The 20,203-nt window shown below is 58.7% G+C and overlaps 2 protein-coding genes across 4 annotated transcripts; one reads left to right on the forward strand and one right to left on the reverse strand.

Annotated features, from left to right (window-relative positions):
- Positions 1–1,181: 1,181 nt before the first annotated feature.
- On the forward strand, positions 1,182–12,582 carry INPP5J (inositol polyphosphate-5-phosphatase J). The gene is made up of 13 exons (XM_012934291.2): positions 1,182–1,387; positions 3,023–4,215; positions 4,702–4,824; positions 4,947–5,055; positions 5,232–5,348; positions 5,615–5,790; positions 6,227–6,338; positions 6,477–6,586; positions 6,726–6,909; positions 10,312–10,449; positions 10,589–10,666; positions 10,787–10,891; positions 11,241–12,582. The coding sequence occupies exons 1-13, from the start codon at positions 1,283–1,285 to the stop codon at positions 11,745–11,747; spliced, it is 3,057 nt and encodes a 1,018-aa protein (XP_012789745.2). The 5' UTR covers positions 1,182–1,282; the 3' UTR covers positions 11,748–12,582.
- A 192-nt stretch (positions 12,583–12,774) lies between these two features.
- Positions 12,775–19,399, reverse strand: PLA2G3 (phospholipase A2 group III). 3 transcript variants are annotated; one of them, XM_055147586.1, is made up of 7 exons: positions 17,844–19,399; positions 16,394–16,526; positions 16,042–16,161; positions 15,533–15,804; positions 14,611–14,740; positions 14,389–14,505; positions 12,775–13,510 (listed from the first exon to the last, which is right to left on the reverse strand). In XM_055147586.1, exons 1-7 carry the CDS (start codon positions 18,355–18,357, stop codon positions 13,297–13,299), a joined length of 1,500 nt encoding a protein of 499 aa, XP_055003561.1. In that variant the 5' UTR covers positions 18,358–19,399; the 3' UTR covers positions 12,775–13,296. The 3 variants fall into 3 exon arrangements, with proteins under 3 accessions (XP_055003561.1, XP_004615621.2, XP_055003562.1); XM_004615564.2 differs by having other exon boundaries at positions 16,027–16,161; positions 17,844–19,398; XM_055147587.1 differs by lacking the exon at positions 14,389–14,505 and having other exon boundaries at positions 16,027–16,161; positions 17,844–19,398.
- Between the last annotated feature and the right edge of the window lie 804 nt (positions 19,400–20,203).

Raw genomic sequence — 20,203 nt, forward strand, 5'->3', positions numbered from 1 at the left:
AGAAGCCACTGTTGATGGACAAAGAACTCTGCCCAACAGGGTGAGACCGTGTCTAACAGTTCTGGAGGGTCAGGATTTTAGGGAGATGACTGAGCAGATGACTGAGAGGAGGAAGGAAGCAAAGAGCTTGCCCGCGGCCATCCCTGGCTAAATCCAAACCTCATCATTCATTCCATCTTATGGCTCATTCATTCATTCAACTCCTCCCGAGCCTCTCGGAGATCTGGCTGTATGCCAGATCCTGGTTCCCTGGTCTGTTTTTCAGTTTTGTGGGGGCTGTGCCCAGCAGTGCTCAGGGACATTTTCTCTCTGTGCTTTGGAGTGACCCTGGAAGGTGCTCAGGATTCGAACCGGGGGCATGGCTGACAGGGCCACAGGCGAGTCCCTTACTTCTCGTGCTCTCTCTTCACCCCTCAGGTGTTTTTGACCCTCCTACTAATCTATCCTCCGCTGCTGCATCCTTCTCCACGGGACTCCTGCCAGAGACCCTGATTGGCTCCTGCTCCTCTTGGGTCACTGAGGGGGTCCCATTTACTCACCGAAACTCAGGTGACCCCGGGCCAGGCCCGTTCCCAAGACACCAGGCACACTGGGGAGAGGAAACAGGAGGCAGCTGGCCTGGGATGGGCCTGGCACCCGAGGGCAGGTATCTCTGAGAAAGGAGGAGGGGCCAGGGAGACAGGCAAGGGCATGGACTCGGGTGGCTGGAGCCTGAGTGTCTGGCTCTGGGATGGGAAGCAGAGAGCCAGGGCGGGGTGTGGGGGGGTAGTAGGCACCAAGGCCTGAAAATGGGGCAAAGGTGGGGGCCAGGGCAGGGCCTGAGTTGGCAGGGAGTCAGCAAGGTGGCAGGAGCAGGGCTGGGACTCTGGTGTCTCTGAGGCCCTGGAGAGGACCCTGACTTCTGTCCTACCTGTCTCTACCTTCCCCTCAGGTGTGCCAGTGCCCCTCCCTTAGGCAAAGGCTAGCCGGGCTAATTGGTGGGAGGGAGGGGACAGGTGGCCTTGTCTCGGTGCCAGCCAGGGCCCGGGCCAGGCGAATAGACATGCTCTCCCACCCTGCCCTGCCTGTTCCAATCCTGGCAGACAACCCGGAAGGGTTCCTCAAGGCCAGGTCCCGGTGCCCAGGCCACCTCTAGGTTGAGAAGTGGGTGCCTGTGCCTTTAAATTCTCAGCAGGTTGAATCGGCTGATGACATCACTGGTTCCCGGGAGCAGCGGAGGAGCTGGATCTGGAGCCTGAGGGAGCCCGGGCTGCTGCCGCCGCTGCCTGCTGGGGCTGCAGACATGGAGGGCCAGAGCGGCCGAGGCAGCAGGAAGCCAGGGTCCCAGGCAGGCCTGGGCTCCCTGGCTATACCCCAAGGAGTTTCCCAAACTGATGCCTCCCCCAAGGTAAGACCCCCCCTCAACCTAGCTCCCCCATTCCTGATCCTGGTCACACACACACTGCAGACACCCCGGTGCTCCTGGCCCAGGGGGCAGTACTCTTCCCTGTCCACCAAGCAAGGGCTGGGTGCACAGGACCGGCAGGGGGCTAGGGAGCATCAATGGGACACCCAGAAAGAAAAGGAGTTAGCCATTTCCAGGAATGACCCCCCAGCCCTACCCGCAGCCTTGGACTCTGTGTCAGGAGACCCAGCTGTGCTCCAGCTTGGCTGTGTGACCTTGGGCAAGTTGCTTTTCCTCTCTGAGCCAATGCAACATGAGGAGGCTTGTCCCTGAAGACTAAAACTGTGACATCTGGGATGTCTAAGTTGTTAGTGCTGGAGGCGTGTGGGGGCTGGGGGCGGGGGGGGGTGTTGTAGAGAGTGGGACACTTGGAACCAAGGAGGATGTCCAAAACGCAACCTCCCAAAACTGAGTTTGGGGACAGAGATGGAAGCTGTGTGTCGGGTTCTCTGAACCGAGAAGGACGCGGGACGCAGCTAGAACTGCGTGTCTCAGGAGGCAGGGATGGGGCCACCCAAGGGCCAGTGAGGACCTTCTTTTGCCCTCCCTGGCAAAGGACACTTTATCCTGTCCTCTGGAGACAGCGGACATCAGAGACTGGGGATGGATGGGAAAGGGAGAGCAAGTTCCTATCCTACTGCCCCTGCTGAACAAAGGGGGGATTCCCACTTGCTTGCTTGTCCCCACAGGTGGGGAAGAAGGTGGAGGGCAGGAGGGCACAGTTGGCACCGTGTGGTGTGGCACCAGGATGGGCCAAGTCCTGGACTTTCTCAGAGCCACGGACTCACACTTGGGGATGATGGCCACATACCACAGGGAGTATCGGCAAGAAACTGCAGGCCCAGAGACCAAGAATTTCCAGAATCGCTGTGTCGGGGAGCCCTTCATCCAGTTCCCTTGTTGGACAGCCAGGGAAACTGAGGCTCTGGACAGAGAGACTTCCCAAAGGTCCCACAGATCTGGGCTTGGAATTCTCAGAAGGTCGCAGCCCTGTTCTCTCTCTCTCCTTTATGGATCACTAGGAATGGATACTGGAGACAGGTGGGGGCGGAAGACAAGAGTTGAGGATCTTTGTCATTTAGGATGGCTACAGTAGGGGGTCTGGAACTAACCCAATGTTTCCTGGATACTGTGAAGGAAGGGAGGAGGCGTGTAGCAGTGGGAATTGGGATGTCTGGGGTAGGCTGATCAGGGGTGCCAGGTCAGTTGCCCTTGGCCAGGGAGCACCAGGGACTGCAGGAGGGCTGCCCTGGCAAGCTGGCTATGGTTAGGGTGAGGTGCCAGCCAGAAAGGCAAGGGGAGCCCTGGGGCTCAGGCTCACCCTCTCCTGTGTGGAGTCAGGGCTCTAAAGTTTCCCACCTATGAAAGAAGGGGCAGGTGTAGGGGGGTTCTGTGTCCTTTGACCCCCAAGATAGAAGCTGGCCGATAGAAGAGACTGAGGCGAGAAAGCTGGAAGAAGCCCCTTGGAAAGTGCTGTCTTTCTTAGCTAGGAGGACTTCGCAGGGTTGGAGCTGGTCGTGGGGTGTATCCCACCTTCTGGTAAGGATTACCCTGAGTCTCTGGTTTGTCTTCTCCAAGGTGGACTCAACTTTTCAGCTCCCAGCGAAGGAGACGACAGCCCCAGTGTCCCTGGAGCCCCGGTTGGCTCTGGCTCCCGTGGGGCCACGAGCCACTCTGCCCCCTTCTCCGGAGGGGTCCAGGACGCCTCTGGCATCCCCCCGGCCCATTCTGTTGCCACTGTCTATCCCCGGGGGTCAGAAAACCGCTCCTGCCCCCCGAAACTCCAGCCTGGCTCCGACATCGGTAGGCCAGCTGGTGATGTCTGCCTCGGCCGGGCCAAAGCCACCCACAGCGACCTCGGGCTCAGCCCTGACTCCCAAGGCACTGGGGCAGCTGGTGATGTCGGCCTCAGCCGGCCCGAGGTCTCCCCCAGCCACCCTGGGGCCCGGGCCAACGGCAACATCCAGGAACCCAAAGCAGGTGCCACCTGCCACCATGGGACCCAAGCCAGCACAGCCAGCTCCTGGCCTGAGCCTGGCCTTGACTCCGGAGGAGCAGCCCCCAAAGTCCCCCTCCAACACTCCCTTAGTGTCCAGTCCGGTTCTTTCCCCTTCCCAAGAACAGGCTCTGTCCCCGACTCCCATGCCATCAGTCCCAGCCTCCGTGGGACATAAACCACCGAAACAGAGAGAGGCCCTCAGACCCCTCCATCCTTCAGAGGGTCATCTGCAGCCTCCAGAACAGGCCTCTGGTCCTGTGGGGTCCCCACCCTTGATCCAGAGTCCCCCAGACCCCCGACTCTCCCCTTCCTTCAGAGCCCGGCCCGAAGTTCCCCGCTGCAACCCCGAGGAGTCTGGCCTCCCCCGGCCACCCCAGACCCTGGCCCTGGATGGAGGTCAGGGCCCTCTTGACCCTGGCTCCCGCTCCCCTGGACTTCTGTCCCCCACCTTCCGGCCAGGGGCCTCCGCGTTCCAGACTGTGCCCCCACCTCTGCCTAAGCCTCCTCGGTCTCCCAGCCGCTCCCCCAGCCGCTCCCCCAACCGCTCCCCCTGTGTCCCTCCGACCGCTGAGACGACTGTCCCCAGGCCTGGAGCTCAGGGTGCAAGTCCTGCCCCAGCGCGTCTGAGCCCCAGCCTTCAGCCTCGAGAAATCCCAGTGCCTGTCACCAGCACCCCTTCTACAACCACCGCCACCTCCTCCACTTCCTCCTCTTCCTCTGCCTCCTCCTCCTGGTCGGCTCACCCTACCTGCAAGAATGACCCCGGCTTCTGGTGAGGCAACCCCTCCCCTCTCCCAAGAGAGTTGGGGCTGGGAGAGGAGGTGGCCCCCTGGTCCCCTCCCAGAGGAAGAGTCTCTTTGGGGCCCCCAGGGAATTTCACATCTGACTGGAGACTGCCCAGCCCTGCCTCCGTGGAGCCTGCCCCAGGGAAAGCTTGGGAGGAGAGAGCCAACAGGATGAGAGGCCTTTGGAGGCTGGTCACCCACCCTGCCTCAGCCTTTCCCCAGTAAAAGAGCCTGTGGGAGTGAAGTGTGAACGAGGGGACCCAAGAACACAACCTCGGGGGCTGGAGAGATAGCACAGCGGGTAGGGCGTTTGCCTTGCACGCAGCCGACCTGGGTTCAGTTCCCAGCATCCCATATGGTCCCCTGAGCACTGCCAGAAGTAATTTCTGAGTGCAGAGCCAGGAGTAACCCCTATGCATGGCCGGGTGTGACCCAAAAAGAAAAAAAAAACCCTCCTCTACCCCAACGTCCAGGATCACTGTGGTCACGTGGAACGTGGGCACCGCCATGCCCCCCGACGACGTCACCTCCCTCCTGCACCTGGGCTGCCACGGCGACGACACTGACACCGAGGGGGCCGACATGATCGCCATCGGGTGAGCGGGGAGGGCCGGGCACCCCCTCCCGGCACCCTCCTGACCGCCAGACTCGCGCCCCAGAGGGGACTGCTAGGGCGGCCTCCAAGCCAAAGGGCCACCTCCGCTGCCCCCTCCCCCAGATTGCAAGAAGTGAATTCCATGATCAACAAGCGGCTCAAGGACGCGCTCTTCACGGACCAGTGGAGCGAGCTCTTCATGGACGCGCTGGCGCCCTTCAACTTCGTGCTGGTAACGCTGCCGTCCGCGCCGGGACCCGCCGGGACCCCCGCGCCCCGCCCCCCGGATTCCGTGCCCTTGGCGCAGAGTCTCGGGGTCTGGGCCGCGGGGACTGTAAAACGGGAGGACGGAGGAGGGCGAGGGCTGGAGGGCCGGGCCCGGGGCTGACCGCCTCGCCTCCCGCCCAGGTGAGCACTGTGCGGATGCAGGGCGTCATCCTGCTGCTGTTCGCCAAGTACTACCACCTGCCCTTCTTGAGGGACGTGCAGACGGACTGCACGCGCACGGGACTGGGGGGCTACTGGGTGAGCGCGGCGCCGCCCCCCCGTCGGGAGGGGAGCGCACCCCGCAAAGGGGACTGGAGCAGAGCCCCCCCCCCACTCGCCCGCCCGCGTTCCTCTCCGCCCTCCACCCCTTATCGCTGAGATTTGCATGCTCCCCATTCCGCCCTCCACCCAACCCCGGTTTCCTCGACCCCGCCCTTTCTGGCCACGCCCCTCCAGACCCCCACCCCACCCCCTCTGGCCGCGAGGCCGGTCCCCGCCCGTGACCCGCGCCGTCTCCCCTCAAGGGCAATAAAGGTGGAGTGAGCGTGAGACTGGCAGCTTTCGGGCACATGCTCTGCTTCCTGAACTGCCACCTGCCGGCGCACATGGACAAGGCGGAGCAGCGCAAGGACAATTTCCAGACCATCCTCAGCCTCCAGCAGTTCCCAGGACCGGGGGCCCACGGCATCCTGGATCACGAGTACGCGGGGGGCGGGGCGGGGCGGAGGGGCGGGAGGAGCGGGGCCCCAGAAGTGATCACCCCGCCCCGCCCCCGCCCGCCCCGTTCCCACCCCCACCGCGCTCGCGACAAGCTAGCGGCAAGGAATGATACCGACTTAGGCAGGTCTTGTGGGGACAGGCGGAGGCTGTGGCGGTGGGTGTCCAAACGACATCTAGAGCAGAAACGCTGCTAAGTTTGGTGCGGGTGAGGATGGGGGTGCTGGGCAGGGCCTTGCGGAGGGTCGGGACCCACTTTTCTCTCCATCCACGTGCCCTGGCTTCCGAGGGGTGGGCCGCAGGCTCTGCGCCCCCCACGCAGCTTCCCGCCGGGCTGTCGCTAGGACAGCCAGTGCGGTCAGATTCCTCGCGGCTGGAACAGATCTGGTCTGGGCTCACCACTCCTGCTCCCCCAACAGCCTCGTGTTCTGGTTCGGGGACCTGAATTTCCGCATCGAGAGCTTCGATCTCCACTTCGTCAAACTTGCCATTGACAAAAACCAGCTCCAGCAGCTCTGGGAGAAGGACCAGGTGTGGACTCAGCCCACACCCCGGGCCCCCCAAGCGCACAGCGTACTCCGACACACGCTTGTACCCTAGCTTTTGGCCCTTGCCCTCACTTTCCCTGCCCCAGCTAGCGTCCAATTCTGCCCTTCTGGACCCTCACAGCTCAACATGGCCAAGAGCACCTGGCCCATACTGAAGGGCTTCCAGGAGGGGCCCCTCAACTTTGCACCCACCTTCAAGTTTGACGTGGGTACTAACAAATATGATACCAGGTGAGCCGAGTTCTGGGGCAAAGTGGGTTGTGAGGAGATGTTCTGGGTAGGGGAGGCCGGGGAGAAGGGCAGGAGGCAAGACTGAGGTCTTTACCTTGACCCCCGGCTCCTGATACTCTGCTACGGTTGCCCACCACAGTGCCAAGAAGCGGAAGCCGGCCTGGACAGACCGTATCCTGTGGAAGGTCAAGACGCCAAGTGGGGGTCCCAGCCCCTCAGGTCGAGAGAGCCACCGGCTCCTGGTGACCCAGCATAGCTACCGTAGCCACATGGAATACACAGTCAGTGACCACAAGCCTGTGGCAGCCCAGTTTGTCCTGCGGGTGAGTCTGGTCTCTCCCTCCGCTCACAGTACCCCCACCCCCAGCCTAGCATTCCACTGTTCCCGTCTACCCACCCTTGGCTGCAGCCACCTGTAGCAGGATAGGACTAACATAGTTGATTTCCGTTCTCAGATGAGAAGTCTTAGGTTGAGGGACATGGCTGGTGAAAGGAAGACTCGGGATTTAAACCTGGGCTAGTCTGGACCTCATTTTCTTTTTCTTTTTTGAAGGAGCGGGGGGGGGGCACACCCGATGGTGCTCAGGGGTTGCTCCTGGCTCTGTGCTCAGAGATCACTCCTGGCAGGTTCAGAGACCCTATGGGGTGCCAGGGATCCAACCTGGCATGGCCGTATGCAAGGCAATTGCCCTACCCACCATGTATCACTCCAGCCCTGGTCCTCATTTTCAAGGTCCCTGCCTTTCCCATTCATCTCAACTTCCTCTTGGGAGAAGGGTTTAGGGCAAGTTATTAAAAGTCACATATAGAATAAGACTAGCTCACTCAGTGTTGACTCTGGCTCACAGAGCATTCATTGTTAATGTCTATTCATTGTGTACTTGCCACGGGGCGTGCACTAAAGTGTGAGGTAGTGGGAGAAGAGATATAAAAAGATACAAAGCTAGAACCAGGAGATAACTCAAAGGGCTAGTGCATATGCATTGCGTGTGGGGAACCCAGGTTGGATCCGGGTACCACATGGTCCCTGAGCACTGCCAGGAGTGATCCTCAGCAATCCTCCAAGAGTAGCCCCTGGGCACCATCAAAGTAGCCCTCAAACAAAACCAAAACAGGGGGCTGGAGCGATAGCACTGCGGGTAGGGCGTTTGCCTTGCATGCGGCCGACCTGGGTTCGATTCCCAGCATCTCATAGGGTCCCCTGAGCACCACCAGGAGTAATTCCTGAGTGCAGAGCCAGGAGTAACCCCTGAGCATCTCCAGGTGTGACCCAAAAGAAAAAAAAAAGCTCCACTCCAGATAATAACTATAATTGAGCATAATATTTAGGATTAAGGTCTCTAATTACCCAAGTAGAAAAGGGGAAAAAAATCCTAGAATATCAAAACTGGACCATGTGGTCCAATTGTTTCTCTTCTTCCTCCTCTTCTTCTGGAAGTCCCACTCGGGCCTCACATATGAGGTCAGTGCTCTGCCACTGAGCCACGTCTCGCCTCACGTAGGGAAGCGGAGGCCGGGGTAGGGTAGGGGGTAGGCTTATGAGTTCAGCTGTACACAGGCTCCATGGCAGAATGGGTTGGATCCCACCTCTGTAACCCTGAAACTCAACTCCGAGCTCGCCTTTTCTCTTGATCTGATAAGAGAGAGCCCTGCCAGCTGCAGAATGCTTGCACTGGGAACTTAGTCATGTGATCAGTCCATGGGTCATTGGTTCTGAAACTCAGCTGGGAATGATACTTTTCTTATATGGTCCAGGTTACCATTTTACTGATGGCCCCAGCCTTTTGGGACCTTCAGTAGAAGTCTTAGGTGTATGGTCTAACCTCCCTCGGGGACCTTCCTTCCCTTGAGAGCCATCCCCTTTTTTAGTGCCCTGCTCTCACTCTCATCTCTTTTGTTTGTTTTGGAGTTACACTTGGAAGTTCTCAGAGCTTACTCCTGCTCCGGGCTTGGGGTTCACTCCTGGCAGGGCTTTGGGGACCATATGTGGTGCCAGGGATTGAACTAGTCAGCTCTATGCAAGGCAAGCGCCCTTCTCACTGTGCTCTCTTGCCAACCCAGGACTCTTGTCTCTTACACACTGTTACCTGGTGTGGGCGCCTGCTACGTGCCAGACCTGCTAGAGGCCACTTGAGGGTTTTTTGAAGGCCCTGAGCTGTCTAAATTCTCCTTTTAGCTCTAATGGCAGGGGAAAAGGAACTCCAGAGAGCTGAAATCTCTCACCCAAGGCCACACAGTCAACTGGGCTCAGTGGGGTGGGGGGGGCTTCCCTGCCAGGTCTGAGAGGGCATGTCCCAGTTCCCAGTGGACAGACCTGCCATGGGGAGCCCAGGGCTAGGGAGAGCAGCATGGCACACACCCAGGAGCGAGGGAAACCTGAAACCAAATAAACAGGGGAGCAGACCAAGCTTCAGGCTGCCACTACCTGCATTCTTTAAGGGCCACCTGGCCACCTGCCACCTCAGCAAGTGCACCATTGGGTAACCCCCTCTTTGGCTTGGACTAACCCTGGCGGGAGGGTCCTCATCACCATCATTTGTCTCTGTGGACTTAGGACAAAGTCCTAAGTAGTTGTCATTTTGTGGTCACGGGAACTGAGTCTGGGGGTGGCTTGGGCTTTACCAGAGTTTCCACAGCAGGTTAGTGGCAGAGCCTGGTAATAAACTGAGGCCTCCACCCTGCGATCCAGGACTCTCCTTGCTGGGCAGGGATTCCCCCATAACAGCCAGTGTCTCCTTAGTGAGCAGGAGTCATTCATGGCTGACCTACCATCTATTGGGAAGCTCGCGAGACTCTCCTTAAATCTGCAGAATTGCTCCAAGACTTAAGCAAGATCATCCAACTTGGCGAGAGCACGGGGCTTAAGGCACTGGCCTTGTACATGACCAACCCTAGCTGGACTCCTGGCACCACATATGGTCCCTGAGCCCCACCAGGAATGATCCCTGAGCCCAGAGTCAGGAGCAAGTTCTTGAAACAATATTGGGTATGGCCCCAAGCCCAAAACATCATTGAGCTTAGAGATAAGATCCCTAGCATTCAGAGAGGTCAAGACATTCACGCAGGGTCACACAGCCCAACTTTGGCTCTGCCAGGGTCCCCTTATGGCTTGCTAATTCCAAGCTGTGTTCTCACTCCCTCCCTAGGGAGGCGGTGGACAGGAAGTGCCAGTGCTGCCTGGCACTTATTTATTTATTTATTTATTTAATTTATTTTTTTTTTGCTTTTTTTTGGGGGGGGTCACACCCGGCGATGCACAGGGGTCACTCCTGGCTCTGCACTCAGGAATTACCCCTGGCGGTGCTCAGGGGACCATATGGGATGCTGGGAATCGAACCCCGGTCAGCCGCATGCAAGGCAAATGCCCTACCCACTGTGCTATCACTCCAGCCCCCATTTATTTATTTTTTGCTGTTTGGGTCTACCTGGCAATGCTCAGGGGTTACTCCTAACTCTGAACTCAGTAATTACCTCTGGCAGTGCTCAGGGGACCATCTGGGATGCCAGAGATCGAACCCAGGTCGGCCACATGCAAGGCAAACACCCTATCCACTGTACTATTGCTCCTGCCTGGCATTTTGCCCCAACCTGCTCTGCCTCAGTTCCTCAGTTTGTGAAATGGCTTCAAAGACCCTTGATTCCAACTGAAATGTGCTGACACTACCTCCAGGGTCCTGGGTGCAGGGGTGCTGGAACATGTGCCCTGGTATCCCCCTCCCCTGCAGTTTGCCTTCAGGGATGATGTGCCGTTGGTGCGGCTGGAAGTGGCAGACGAGTGGGTGCGGCCCGAGCAGGCTGTGGTGAGGTACCGCATGGAAACCGTGTTCTCTCGCAGTTCCTGGGACTGGATCGGCTTGTACCGGGTGAGAAGGGCAGGGCTGGGCTGGGCTGTGACTTGGAGGACGGGCAGGGGTGTCCAGGTGGGATCACTAGCTTCTATAGATGTTGATGTTGCCCAGGTCAGGTGACGGGCGGTCACGTGTTTCATTCCTCTCACCCCAGGTGGGCTTCCGCCACTGCAAGGACTATGTGGCTTATGTCTGGGCCAAACACGAGGACGTGGATGGGAGTGTTTACCAGGTACTGATGGGAAGCGGAACAGGGCGAGAATCTCTCTGGGGCCCAGGGGGCCGGGGTGAGGTGGTCCTGAGGTGACCTGCTCCTCCAGTCTCAAATTGGGCTATTTCCTGGGCCTACCAGGTGACATTCAGTGAGGAGTCTTTGCCCAAGGGCCACGGAGACTTCATTCTGGGCTATTACAGTCACACGCACAGCATACTCATCGGGGTCACCGAACCTTTCCAGGTGCGTGAGTCGGGCCCCGGGTGGGGGTGACAAATGCCACAGCCCCGTCGGTACTCGGCTCTGTGACCTGACTCCTTGGGCCTGCCCACTGGGAGGGTTGGGGCCAATTCGAGAGGTTTCAAAAGGTCTGGAGAGCTAATGCGGGGGTTAAGGGGCTTGACTTGTGCATGGCCGATCCCAGTTTAATCCCTACTACTGAGCACTGCTGGGAGGGATCACTGAATTTAGAGCATGAGCAAACCCTGAGCACTGCCGGGTAAAAAGAAAACACACCAACCCCCCCCCCCCCAAAGCAGCCAAGAGGCCTCAAAGGCGGGCCCCCAAGTGACCAACCTCTGCCACGCTCCAGATCTCGCTGCCAACCTCGGAGTCGGCCAGCAGCAGCACGGACAGCTCAGGGGCCAGCTCGGATGAGGAGGATGACAGCACCCTGGAGCTGCTCGCACCCAAGTCCCGCAGCCCGAGCCCCGGCAAGTCCAAGCGGCACCGGAGCCGCAGCCCGGGCCTGGCCCGCTTCCCCAGCCTTGCCCTGCGGCCCTCATCCCGAGAACGCCGCGGGGCCAGCCGCAGCCCCTCGCCCCAGAGCCGCCGCCTGCCCCGGGTGGCCCCCAACAAAAGCAATGAAGGCAGCAGCCAGGGCAGTGGGGAAGAGGGGTCCTCTGGCCCCCCTGGGCCCTGGGCCTTCCAGCCATCTGTGCCTCGAAACCTGCGCTTGCTGCCCGCCTTTCGCCTGGAGACGGCGGCTCCTACCGGTAGCAGCTCCTGGGAATCTGATCCGGAACCCCCGGCCCCTAACAGCCTCTCTCCCAGCCCCCAGGGCCGACAGGGGCTAGAGGAAGGGGGCCTGGGGCCCTGAGGGTAGCTGGGCAGGTGGACCCAGGTGGCCCCCATCTGCCCCCATCTTCTGCAAACCCTCCTGCCTCCCTCCTGCTGTTGTTCCAGCTTTATCTGCACCTGCCACTCTCTCCTGATCAGGGGTAGCCAACTGGGCTCCCCATCATACACACACAGACACACACTCACACTCATATACACACACTCACACACAAACACACACACACACACACACACACACACACACGGTCCTGGCATTCCACTGTGAAAATCAGCAAAGCCCTATATGGGCCCCCACCACTCCGGAGTGGGAGAGGGGCAGTCCTGAAAGGCACTGATTAGGAATTAAGTTCTCTCGCCTCACTCTAACTCGTTTCTGAACGCGTTAGCCACCTGGGGGAGGAGGTGGTTGGAGGAAGAGACTGAAGAGGCAGGAAGTTGACAGGTGTGACAATGATCAGGCACTAGCTGTATACATTTCACATGCTATCTCCTTTAATCTGCACCGCCACCCTGAGTGGCGGTGTCGGGAGCAGTGCAGTCCTTAGACCCATTTCACAGGTGAGCAAACTGAGGTCTCTCACAAACTCAAACCCAGCGGCACAGTTTGGCTGTGATTATGAGGGACTGAGTGTTGCGCGTGAACTGGTCGGCTAAGTCCTCCACATCCCTAAGAGGTAGGTTCTGCTTACCCTCCCCTTGGCCAGAGGAGGAGACTAAGGCTCAGGGTGGCTGAGGGAGGGCCCTTGTTCAAGGGCCTGGGGGAGGTTTAAATTTAGGTTTCAGGCAGAAAAGCGTAAGCCCCTCCGGTCAGGGCAGGAAGGGCGCAGCGACTGTTAAGAATAGGGGTGCCGGGGCTGGAGCGATAGCACAGCGGGTAGGGCGTTTGCCTTGCACGCAGCCGACCCGGGTTCTAATCCCAGCATCCCATATGGTCCCCTGAGCACCGCCAGGGGTAATTCCTGAGTGAAGAGCCAGGAGTAACCCCTGTGCATCGCCAGGTGTGACCCAAAAAAAAAAAAAAAAAAGCAAAAAAAAAAAAAAAGAATAGGGGTGCCTGGGGAGGAGGGGAGTTAGCAAGCCCCTTTCTAGTGTCCCCATTCTGGATTCAGACCCAGGAGCTTCTGGGATAGCCCTCACCCCCCAACCTGCTGGCTCAGGCCTCAGCGGGCAGGCGCCGCAGCATCCCTGAGCAGACGTGTTCATTTTGCAATAAAGACATATGTGTCCCTCCTCCTGGTACTTCTGGGGCTGTTACAGTATCTTACCCCCCGCCCCCCAGCCCACGTTCCCATCTGGACACCCTGTTCCCTGACAAGACCCATCAGAATGAGCCTCTGGAAAACTCCATCAGTGTACAGAGCAGAGGGGACGGTCCAGCTCAGCAGGAGACGTGGTCCAGCATTGGGGCCCTGGTCCCTCCAGTTCCCCACTGTCCAGGTTCCTGGTTGCCCACCAGTAGACGTGCCACGCTGCAGTTTTCTACAAAGCAGAAGCTGAGACCTGTGGGGTTTGGTAAGGCCAGGGCCAACCAGCGTCCAGTCTTGGCGTCCAGAAGGCTGGAACTACAGTCACTGATTCCGGGATCTCTGCTGCCCAGTGGGTCTCTGGGCAGCCTGACTCAGCTGCAAGCATTGCCCATAGAAAGATCGAGTCACCCCAGGGTGCTCTGAGGGCCCCTCTGGCGTTTCATCTGTGCCCAGATCTTGAAGTTGGACTCGATGGAGCCAAAGTCGCTTCAAGTGCCGGGCTGACACTCTCACGGCCCTGAGGTCTCTGGAGCAACTGCGGGGAGAGGAATGCTGGTGGTTGGTTGCAGTTTTCAAGATTCCACCCTGCTCTGCAGATTGGGGGGAACTGAGGTCCCCCGGGGGCAGGACTGGTGCTGGGTAGGGATGGGTGAAACCTAGAACCAGTCAGAATAAAACTCAGCTGGCACCAGACTCCTGAGTGCTGCCTTTCGCTAGCTGCAAAAACCTGGGCCAGAGGCTGCAGAGACGGCTCTAAGGGCTGAGCGGAAGCTTTGCATGAGGGAGGCCCAGATTCGATCCCTGGCATTGCCAGGTTCCCCTGAGCACTGCCAGTTGTGGTATAAAAAGAAACAAAAAAATCTTGGGCCTGTCTGGGCCTCATTTTCCACATCTGTGAAGTGGGACAGGCAGTAAAGGGTTGCCCTTCGAGCATCAGAAGCCCAGTGAGACTGCATGTGGAGTAAGAGTGAATCAGGGCCTTATTATATGTCTGGCAGGCCTCAGGTTATGTGCATCACCCTCGAGTCTCCTTAGCTTCTCTGGTCATTTTATGAAGAAGGATATGGAAGCACAGAGAGATGACTTGACTCACAGGAAATAAATGACAGTCAAGATTCAGCCCATGGCTGGAGTGAGAGTACAGGGGATAAGTCACTTGCCTTACATGTAGCCAACCTGGGCCCATCCCTGACACTGCATGATCCCCAGAGCATTTCTGAGATGACCCCTGATCTCAGAGCCAGGAGTAGCCCTGAACATGGGGTAACCCCCTCCAAATAAAAGATGCAGCTCAATGAATCTACGATAGAGCTGAATTCAGGGGGTGGGGACATGACTCAAGGGTCCCTCACCCATTCCCCCCACCCTCAGCCGGGGTACTGGGGCCCCAACCCCAGCTCTGCCTTCACTCACCCATTGCCCTCAGCACAGTTGGATGCAGGGGTCAGTTTGAAGCAGGTCGTGCCCAGCGGTTCCCAGAGCACGTGTGCCCCTGAGGGGGGGCTGTGGAGCATTAGGGACCGTGCCAGCCTGCAGGTGGAGGTGGGCTCAGGCTGCGCCGGGCCTTGCCCACCCAGGGCCCCTTCCCTGAGGGGGCTTCCCGCAGCCCACCCCGGAGGTGCCATCAGGCCTCACCGGCGCGTGCAGTTGCAGTGGAAGAGAGGCTCCGGGGCAAGGTTGAGCAGCTGGAACTTGGTCTCCCGGGGTGCGATCTGGGCCTCACACTGGTCCAAGTGGCGGAAGCCACGGCAGGCCTGGTGGGCACCTACAGGCAAGGAGGGTGATGAGGGGAGGCCCCGTCCATGCTCACTGCCCTCTGGGAGGGTCACTGGGGTATCTGCTCATTCCACACACCGTCTCTCTCGGCTCTTGCTCCCTGTGATCTGGGAGAGCTACACAGGCATGAGTGCAGTCTCTCCCTCTCTCTCCCCTCCTCTCGCTCTCTAACACTCACACATACATACACACGTATACACACATGTACATATACGCACACACATGCATACTCATGCATGGACACATACTTGCATGCACACATGCACACATAGACACACGTGCACATACACACACACATGCACATACTCACACATGCACGCACACAAACACACACATCCCATTACTGCCAGGTGCCCACAGTGCCGCGGGGGGTCGGGAAAGGCTTCCTGGAGGCAGAGGCAGCTAAACCGAGGCTTGGAAGGGGCAGGACAGAGCGTGCTTCAGGCCCAGGGAGCAGCCAGTGCAAAGGCCCAGAGGCAGGAGAGCAGGTGCTTCTGAGGCCCCCACACTCAATGAAACTCAGCACCAGCTGCAGGGAAGGTGTGCAGGCCAGGGTTGCAGGGGGCCATGATCTGAGGTGAGAGGAGTCACAATAGGACCACCTGGGAGGGACAGGGTCATTTTGGGGGTCTACAAACACCCTTGAATGCCCTGTCTCCACTCCCCTGGCTACTATGTGACAGGCGGGTTGGGAGAGCCTGGGAGGGTCGGAGAGGAAGTCAGCAGTGCACCTTCCCCTGTGCAGAGACCAAGAACTCTCAAGGTCAGGTTCTGAGCTCACCCTGAGGTTTGAAGCCAGTCTGTAGCCCCTGGAGGGCTGCATGGGTGAACTCTGCCCGGGCTGGGGGTACCGGGAGGGCCCTGCGGGTCATAGCGTTGGGTCTGCCACGGTGCTGGGAGCCTTTCTGCTCTAGTGGCTGCTTCTGTGCAGGCTTAGTGAGGACTGGACTCTGGGGGCTGGGAGCCTCAGGGGGGCCCCGGAAACTCCAGGATGCATTGTAGCGGGTCCTAGGCTGGAGGCGGGCGAGGGGAATGGAGCCATACTTTCGACACCTGGAAGTGACAGTTGTGGCAAGTGGGAACCCAGAACATCGCCCCTCCCCCCAAAAAAAAGCCCCAGTTCATCTCTGGGGAGACCAAGGCTCTGCCAATCCCCTCCCTTATCCCCTGAGTTGTGTGGGCACCCAAGGAGGGTCTGGCTTCTGGGCTCCACCCTGAGTAGAAAACATGGGGACAACCTGGGGCCGGCCCACACTCCCTGGGGAGACCACATACCCGCCCCACCAGTACCACGCCACGCAGGCCTCCTGCTCCTGCAGCACGAAGCACGGGATCTCCAGCACATTGAAGAAGGCCACGCCCACGACGTCAGAGATGGAGTCCCGCTGGTCGCGCAGGCACTGCCGGAACCTGCCCCAGAGCCCGCACTGAGGTCCCCGAAGGCGCCTTCCTCTGCCCACCCCGTCGCTAGCAGCAGAGTGGTTTGGGGTCTAAGAAGGCCCGCCACTTCCCCCTCAGGCCTCAGCTTTCCCACCTATTCACCAGGGTCCCACCTGGCCCCTCTCTCAGGAGTCTCTGCAATCTCAGTCTCTGCATCCAGCAACTGGGTCAATGCACAGCCCGCCCCGCCAGCCCTGCCAACCTGGCATCACAGTCGCAGTGGGAGACGGTGTGGAACCGGTAGTTTCGGATGCCATAGTTGTACTGGAAGGGAGAGATGGTCTGTGGGCAGCGGTCGTGTTCCCGGCAGCAGAGATCGGGGCCCTGGAAGACCCCTGGAGGAGAGTAGGGAGTGTAGTGGGGCACCCAGCTCAGTGGGAGCCTAGAAACCACACACCAGTTATCCCCGTGGGGAGTTGGGGGACACTCCCAGTTTCCAAGCTTGAAGACAGCATCCAGGCAGCACCCTAAGTGCCGGGAGCACCCCTGGAGCCCTTGGAAACTCTTTCTTCCTTTCTTCCTTTCTTCCTTCCTTCCTTCCTTCCTTCCTTCCTTCCTTCCTTCCTTCCTTCCTTCCTTCCTTCCTTCCTTCCTTCCTTCCTTCTTTCTCTCTTTCTTTCTCTCTTTCCCACAGTCTGGAGCTACTCCCAGCTCTGCATTCAAAGGGGGACACTCTCAACAGTGCTCAGGGACCATGTGGTGCCAGGAATCGAACCAGGGTCGGCTCCATGCAAAGCAAGTTCCTGAAATCCTGGGCTATTTCCACCTCAGACAGGTCTTTCTGGGGGGAACAGTCTCCGGACTTCCCAAGCCCATAGTCCTGTAAAACGCCTAAGTTATAGATGTGTGTGGAAAGGGCTGGCAAACTGGTAAGGGAGCAAGATTTCTCGTTAGCAGGCTGAGGTGTTGCCAGGATTCCAGGCTGCTCCCGTTCAGGTGCCAAGTCCTCCCTCTCCAGACGACAGCCAGACGCAGAAAGCACAACCTTCCTTGGTGGCTTCTGCCTTCCAAGCAAGCCTGTGCCCCACCACCCCATCCCGCAGCCAGGGAAGGAGGGAGGTGCCACTTCACAGCACAACCAGGACAGAGGCGCCGAGAGGGGATGCCGCTCCTTCACTCAGATGTGCCTAGCCTTTGGGTCTAGGCATGCATCCCTCCATTCACTCTGCCCCCACGAAGGACAGTAGCTTTTTTGGGGGGGTCACACCTGGCGATGCTCAGGGGTTACTCCTGGCCCTTCACTCAGGAATTACTCCTGGCAGTAATCAGGGGACCATATGGGATGCTGGGAATTGAACCCAGGTCGGCCTTGTGCAAGGCAAACACCCTACCTGCTGTGCTATCGCTCCAGCCCCAAGGACAGTAGCTTTTTGGTTCCACTGACCTGGAGCACCTCCCCCCACCCCCGGCCCACCGTCCTGAATCCCAGTGATAAGTAGTGAGGATGCTAGGACCTTTCCCCCATCCCTCCCTCACTTAAGCATCTAGCGATAAGATGTCTGGTATTTCCCCCATTTTACAGATGAGAAAACTGAGCTTGTGAGTGGTGTAGCTGACTCTATCAAGGGCATAGACCTGGAAGCAGGGGATCAGAGCAAAAGGCTACACTTCCCCCTTCCCCCAGCCCTCCAGCCCACTCACCCCTGGCTCACCCAGCTCTGAGGAGTTCCCAGCGGAGTCCCCGACTCCACACCACAGCGTGCCAGGCACAGTCCAGCCTCTCTTCGCCCGCTGGTGCCCAGCTCCCCGGGCTCTGCTCCGCTCTGCTTCTCTCTTCTCCCTGGCCCCTGCCAACCTCTCTTCATGCCCTTGGCAGGCCTCCCACTGAGTCTGGACAGTGGTCAGCACCCTCTGCAGCTCGGGCCCAGGGGTGTGGATGAAAGAGTCCCGGGTGATCTCACCAGCACAGAGGGCTCCGAAGGCTGCGGTGAGCTCCGGGTCATCCTGCCGGCCACAGGCCCGCAGCCTCCCATGCGTATCCCAGCGGGCGTGGAAGAGTGCCAGTCTCCGGGCATCTTTGCCCAGGAAGCTCAAAGACCCCAGAGGATTCCCAGGGGTGGGCCTGGCCAAGTGGCAGGAAGTGCTGCTCCAAAGCAGGGCAGTGGAGCCCCCCAGAGCCATCCCCAGGTAGCTCAGCACCCCCGACAGCACCACCAGAAGCCCCATCCTTGTCAGCCCAGCCCAGACAAACTGCCCACAGAATGCCCACTCCTGGTGGCCCGCAGGCAGCCAATGGCTCAGCAGCTACCCGGAAGTGATGCCCAGGAGATCCGAAGCGGCCAGCAGGGCCAATGAATGGAGCTTTGGGAGGAGTAGGAAAAAGGCTGGAGTATGGGGTGATCTCCGGCTTGTAACTGAATCCACCGGCTGGGCAGGCCTCTGATTGGGGCTGGGCAGGCCTCTGATTGGCTGAGGGCAGCTCCGGCTGGGCCCACATCCCCATTCCCGGCCTTTCTCTAAGCCATCCAGTGACCTGCACTTGCCCGGCCTGGAGGGCCCTGGGGTGAGCCGTAGTTCTCCTCAGACAGGGGTCAGGAGACGCTCTGCATCTTCCTGGGCAGGGAACAGGGCTCAGGGTCTCGGAAGAGGTTCCCAGAACTCAGCCTCCTGCCCTCCCTCCACCCACTGGTAGCTGCCACACCCCCCTCCCTGAAGCTGCCAAGAGGCCCTGGATCTCTGCCAGAGCTGGTTGAGGGCAAGGCTGGGGCTCATTGGCTGTGCCCGGGAACTCTCAAGGCTTTGAGGGAAGAAAGCTTTCCTCCTCTCACCTCCTGGGGAGCTAGCTCTCTCCCATCCTGATTCTAAGTGTCGAAGAAAGACTGCATTCCCAGGGGTTCCCATGTTCCAGGTCTTGAAAGTAGCAGGGGGCAGCGGTGGTGATGACTTGGAGGAGCCCAGTTCCCACAGGAGCTGAGGCCAGGCTGGGCACTGACTGGTTGCAGTTACACCTGCCACAGCCAGAGACAGCAGTGTTTGGTCCTGCCATGGGGCTCAGTGGCTGAGCTCTGGCCTTGTATATAGGAGCTTCATGTTTGATCTTGCATGCTTCCTTGAGCACGGCTCCTGGAGTAGACCCCGAGCACTGCCATGTGTGACCCACAAAGCCAAAAAGAAACAGGTGAGGGGTTGGAGTGATAGCACAGCTGGTAGGGCATTTGCCTTGCACGTGGCTGACCCAGGTTCGATTCCCAGCATCCCATAAGGTCCCCCGAGAACTGTCAGGAGTAATTCCTAAGTGCATGAGCCAGGAGTAACCCCTGTGCTGGGTGTGACCCAAATAGCAAAAAAGAAAAAAAAAGAAAGAAAGAAACAGGTGAGGGGTTGTACACCGTAGTACAGCTGATAGGTTGTTTGATTTGCATACTGTTGACCCAGGTTTGTCCCCAGCACCCCATGTTGTCTCTCAATCCCCACCAAGAGTGATCCCTGAGCCAGGAGTAAGTCCCGAGCACTGCTGAGTAGTGACCCCAAAACAAAAACAAACAACCAGAAAGGAGAAAAGAAAAGAAAGAAAGAAAAAGAAATGAAAGAAAGGAGCACGGGGGTTGCCATGCCCAGCACGGATCCTGTGTCCCGAAGCCAATACATTATTCAGCTTTCATTCATCTGGGGAAGCCCAGTGCTTACACCCATAGTACAGATGAAGAAACTGAGGCTTCCTAAGGCTACTTAGATAATCATCAGCTCTCAGTTGGGAGGGGGTTAAAGATCACAAGAGCAGTTCTTGGGGGCTGTGCTAAGAAGTCAGACCGGGTAGTAGAGACTGGTCTGTCTGTCCATCTGCTTATTCCCCTGCTGTTCCCCCAATTTCTGAGTCTCATTCATAAGGATGCAACCAAAGGAGTCAAAGCTAGGGCAGAACTGAGGAAGCAAAACTGGTGGGGCAAAGGAGGGAGAAGGGAGCTTCAGAGCATGCATACAATCTCTGTGACCAGAACAAGTCTAGGCCACAGCCCAACAGGTCACTGCTAGGGGATAAGATGCAAGAAAAGGGGCCAGAGCAATAGTACAG

Source organism: Sorex araneus, chromosome 9, assembly GCF_027595985.1.
Source record: "Sorex araneus isolate mSorAra2 chromosome 9, mSorAra2.pri, whole genome shotgun sequence".
NCBI lineage: Eukaryota > Metazoa > Chordata > Mammalia > Eulipotyphla > Soricidae > Sorex > Sorex araneus.

Coding starts and splice junctions, on each gene's coding strand:
- INPP5J (XM_012934291.2), top strand. CDS start 1,283: ATGGAGGGCCAGAGCGGCCGAGGCAGCAGGAAGCCAGGGTCCCAGGCA. Junction 4,216..4,701: donor AAGAATGACCCCGGCTTCTG/GTGAGGCAACCC, acceptor CCCAACGTCCAG/GATCACTGTGGTCACGTGGA. Junction 5,056..5,231: donor CGCCCTTCAACTTCGTGCTG/GTAACGCTGCCG, acceptor CCTCCCGCCCAG/GTGAGCACTGTGCGGATGCA.
- PLA2G3 (XM_004615564.2), bottom strand. CDS start 18,357: ATGGGGCTTCTGGTGGTGCTGTCGGGGGTGCTGAGCTACCTGGGGATG. Junction 16,527..17,843: donor TGGGAACTCCTCAGAGCTGG/GTGAGCCAGGGG, acceptor ACTCTCCTCCAG/GGGTCTTCCAGGGCCCCGAT. Junction 14,506..14,610: donor CACTGCAACTGCACGCGCCG/GTGAGGCCTGAT, acceptor CTCCACCTGCAG/GCTGGCACGGTCCCTAATGC.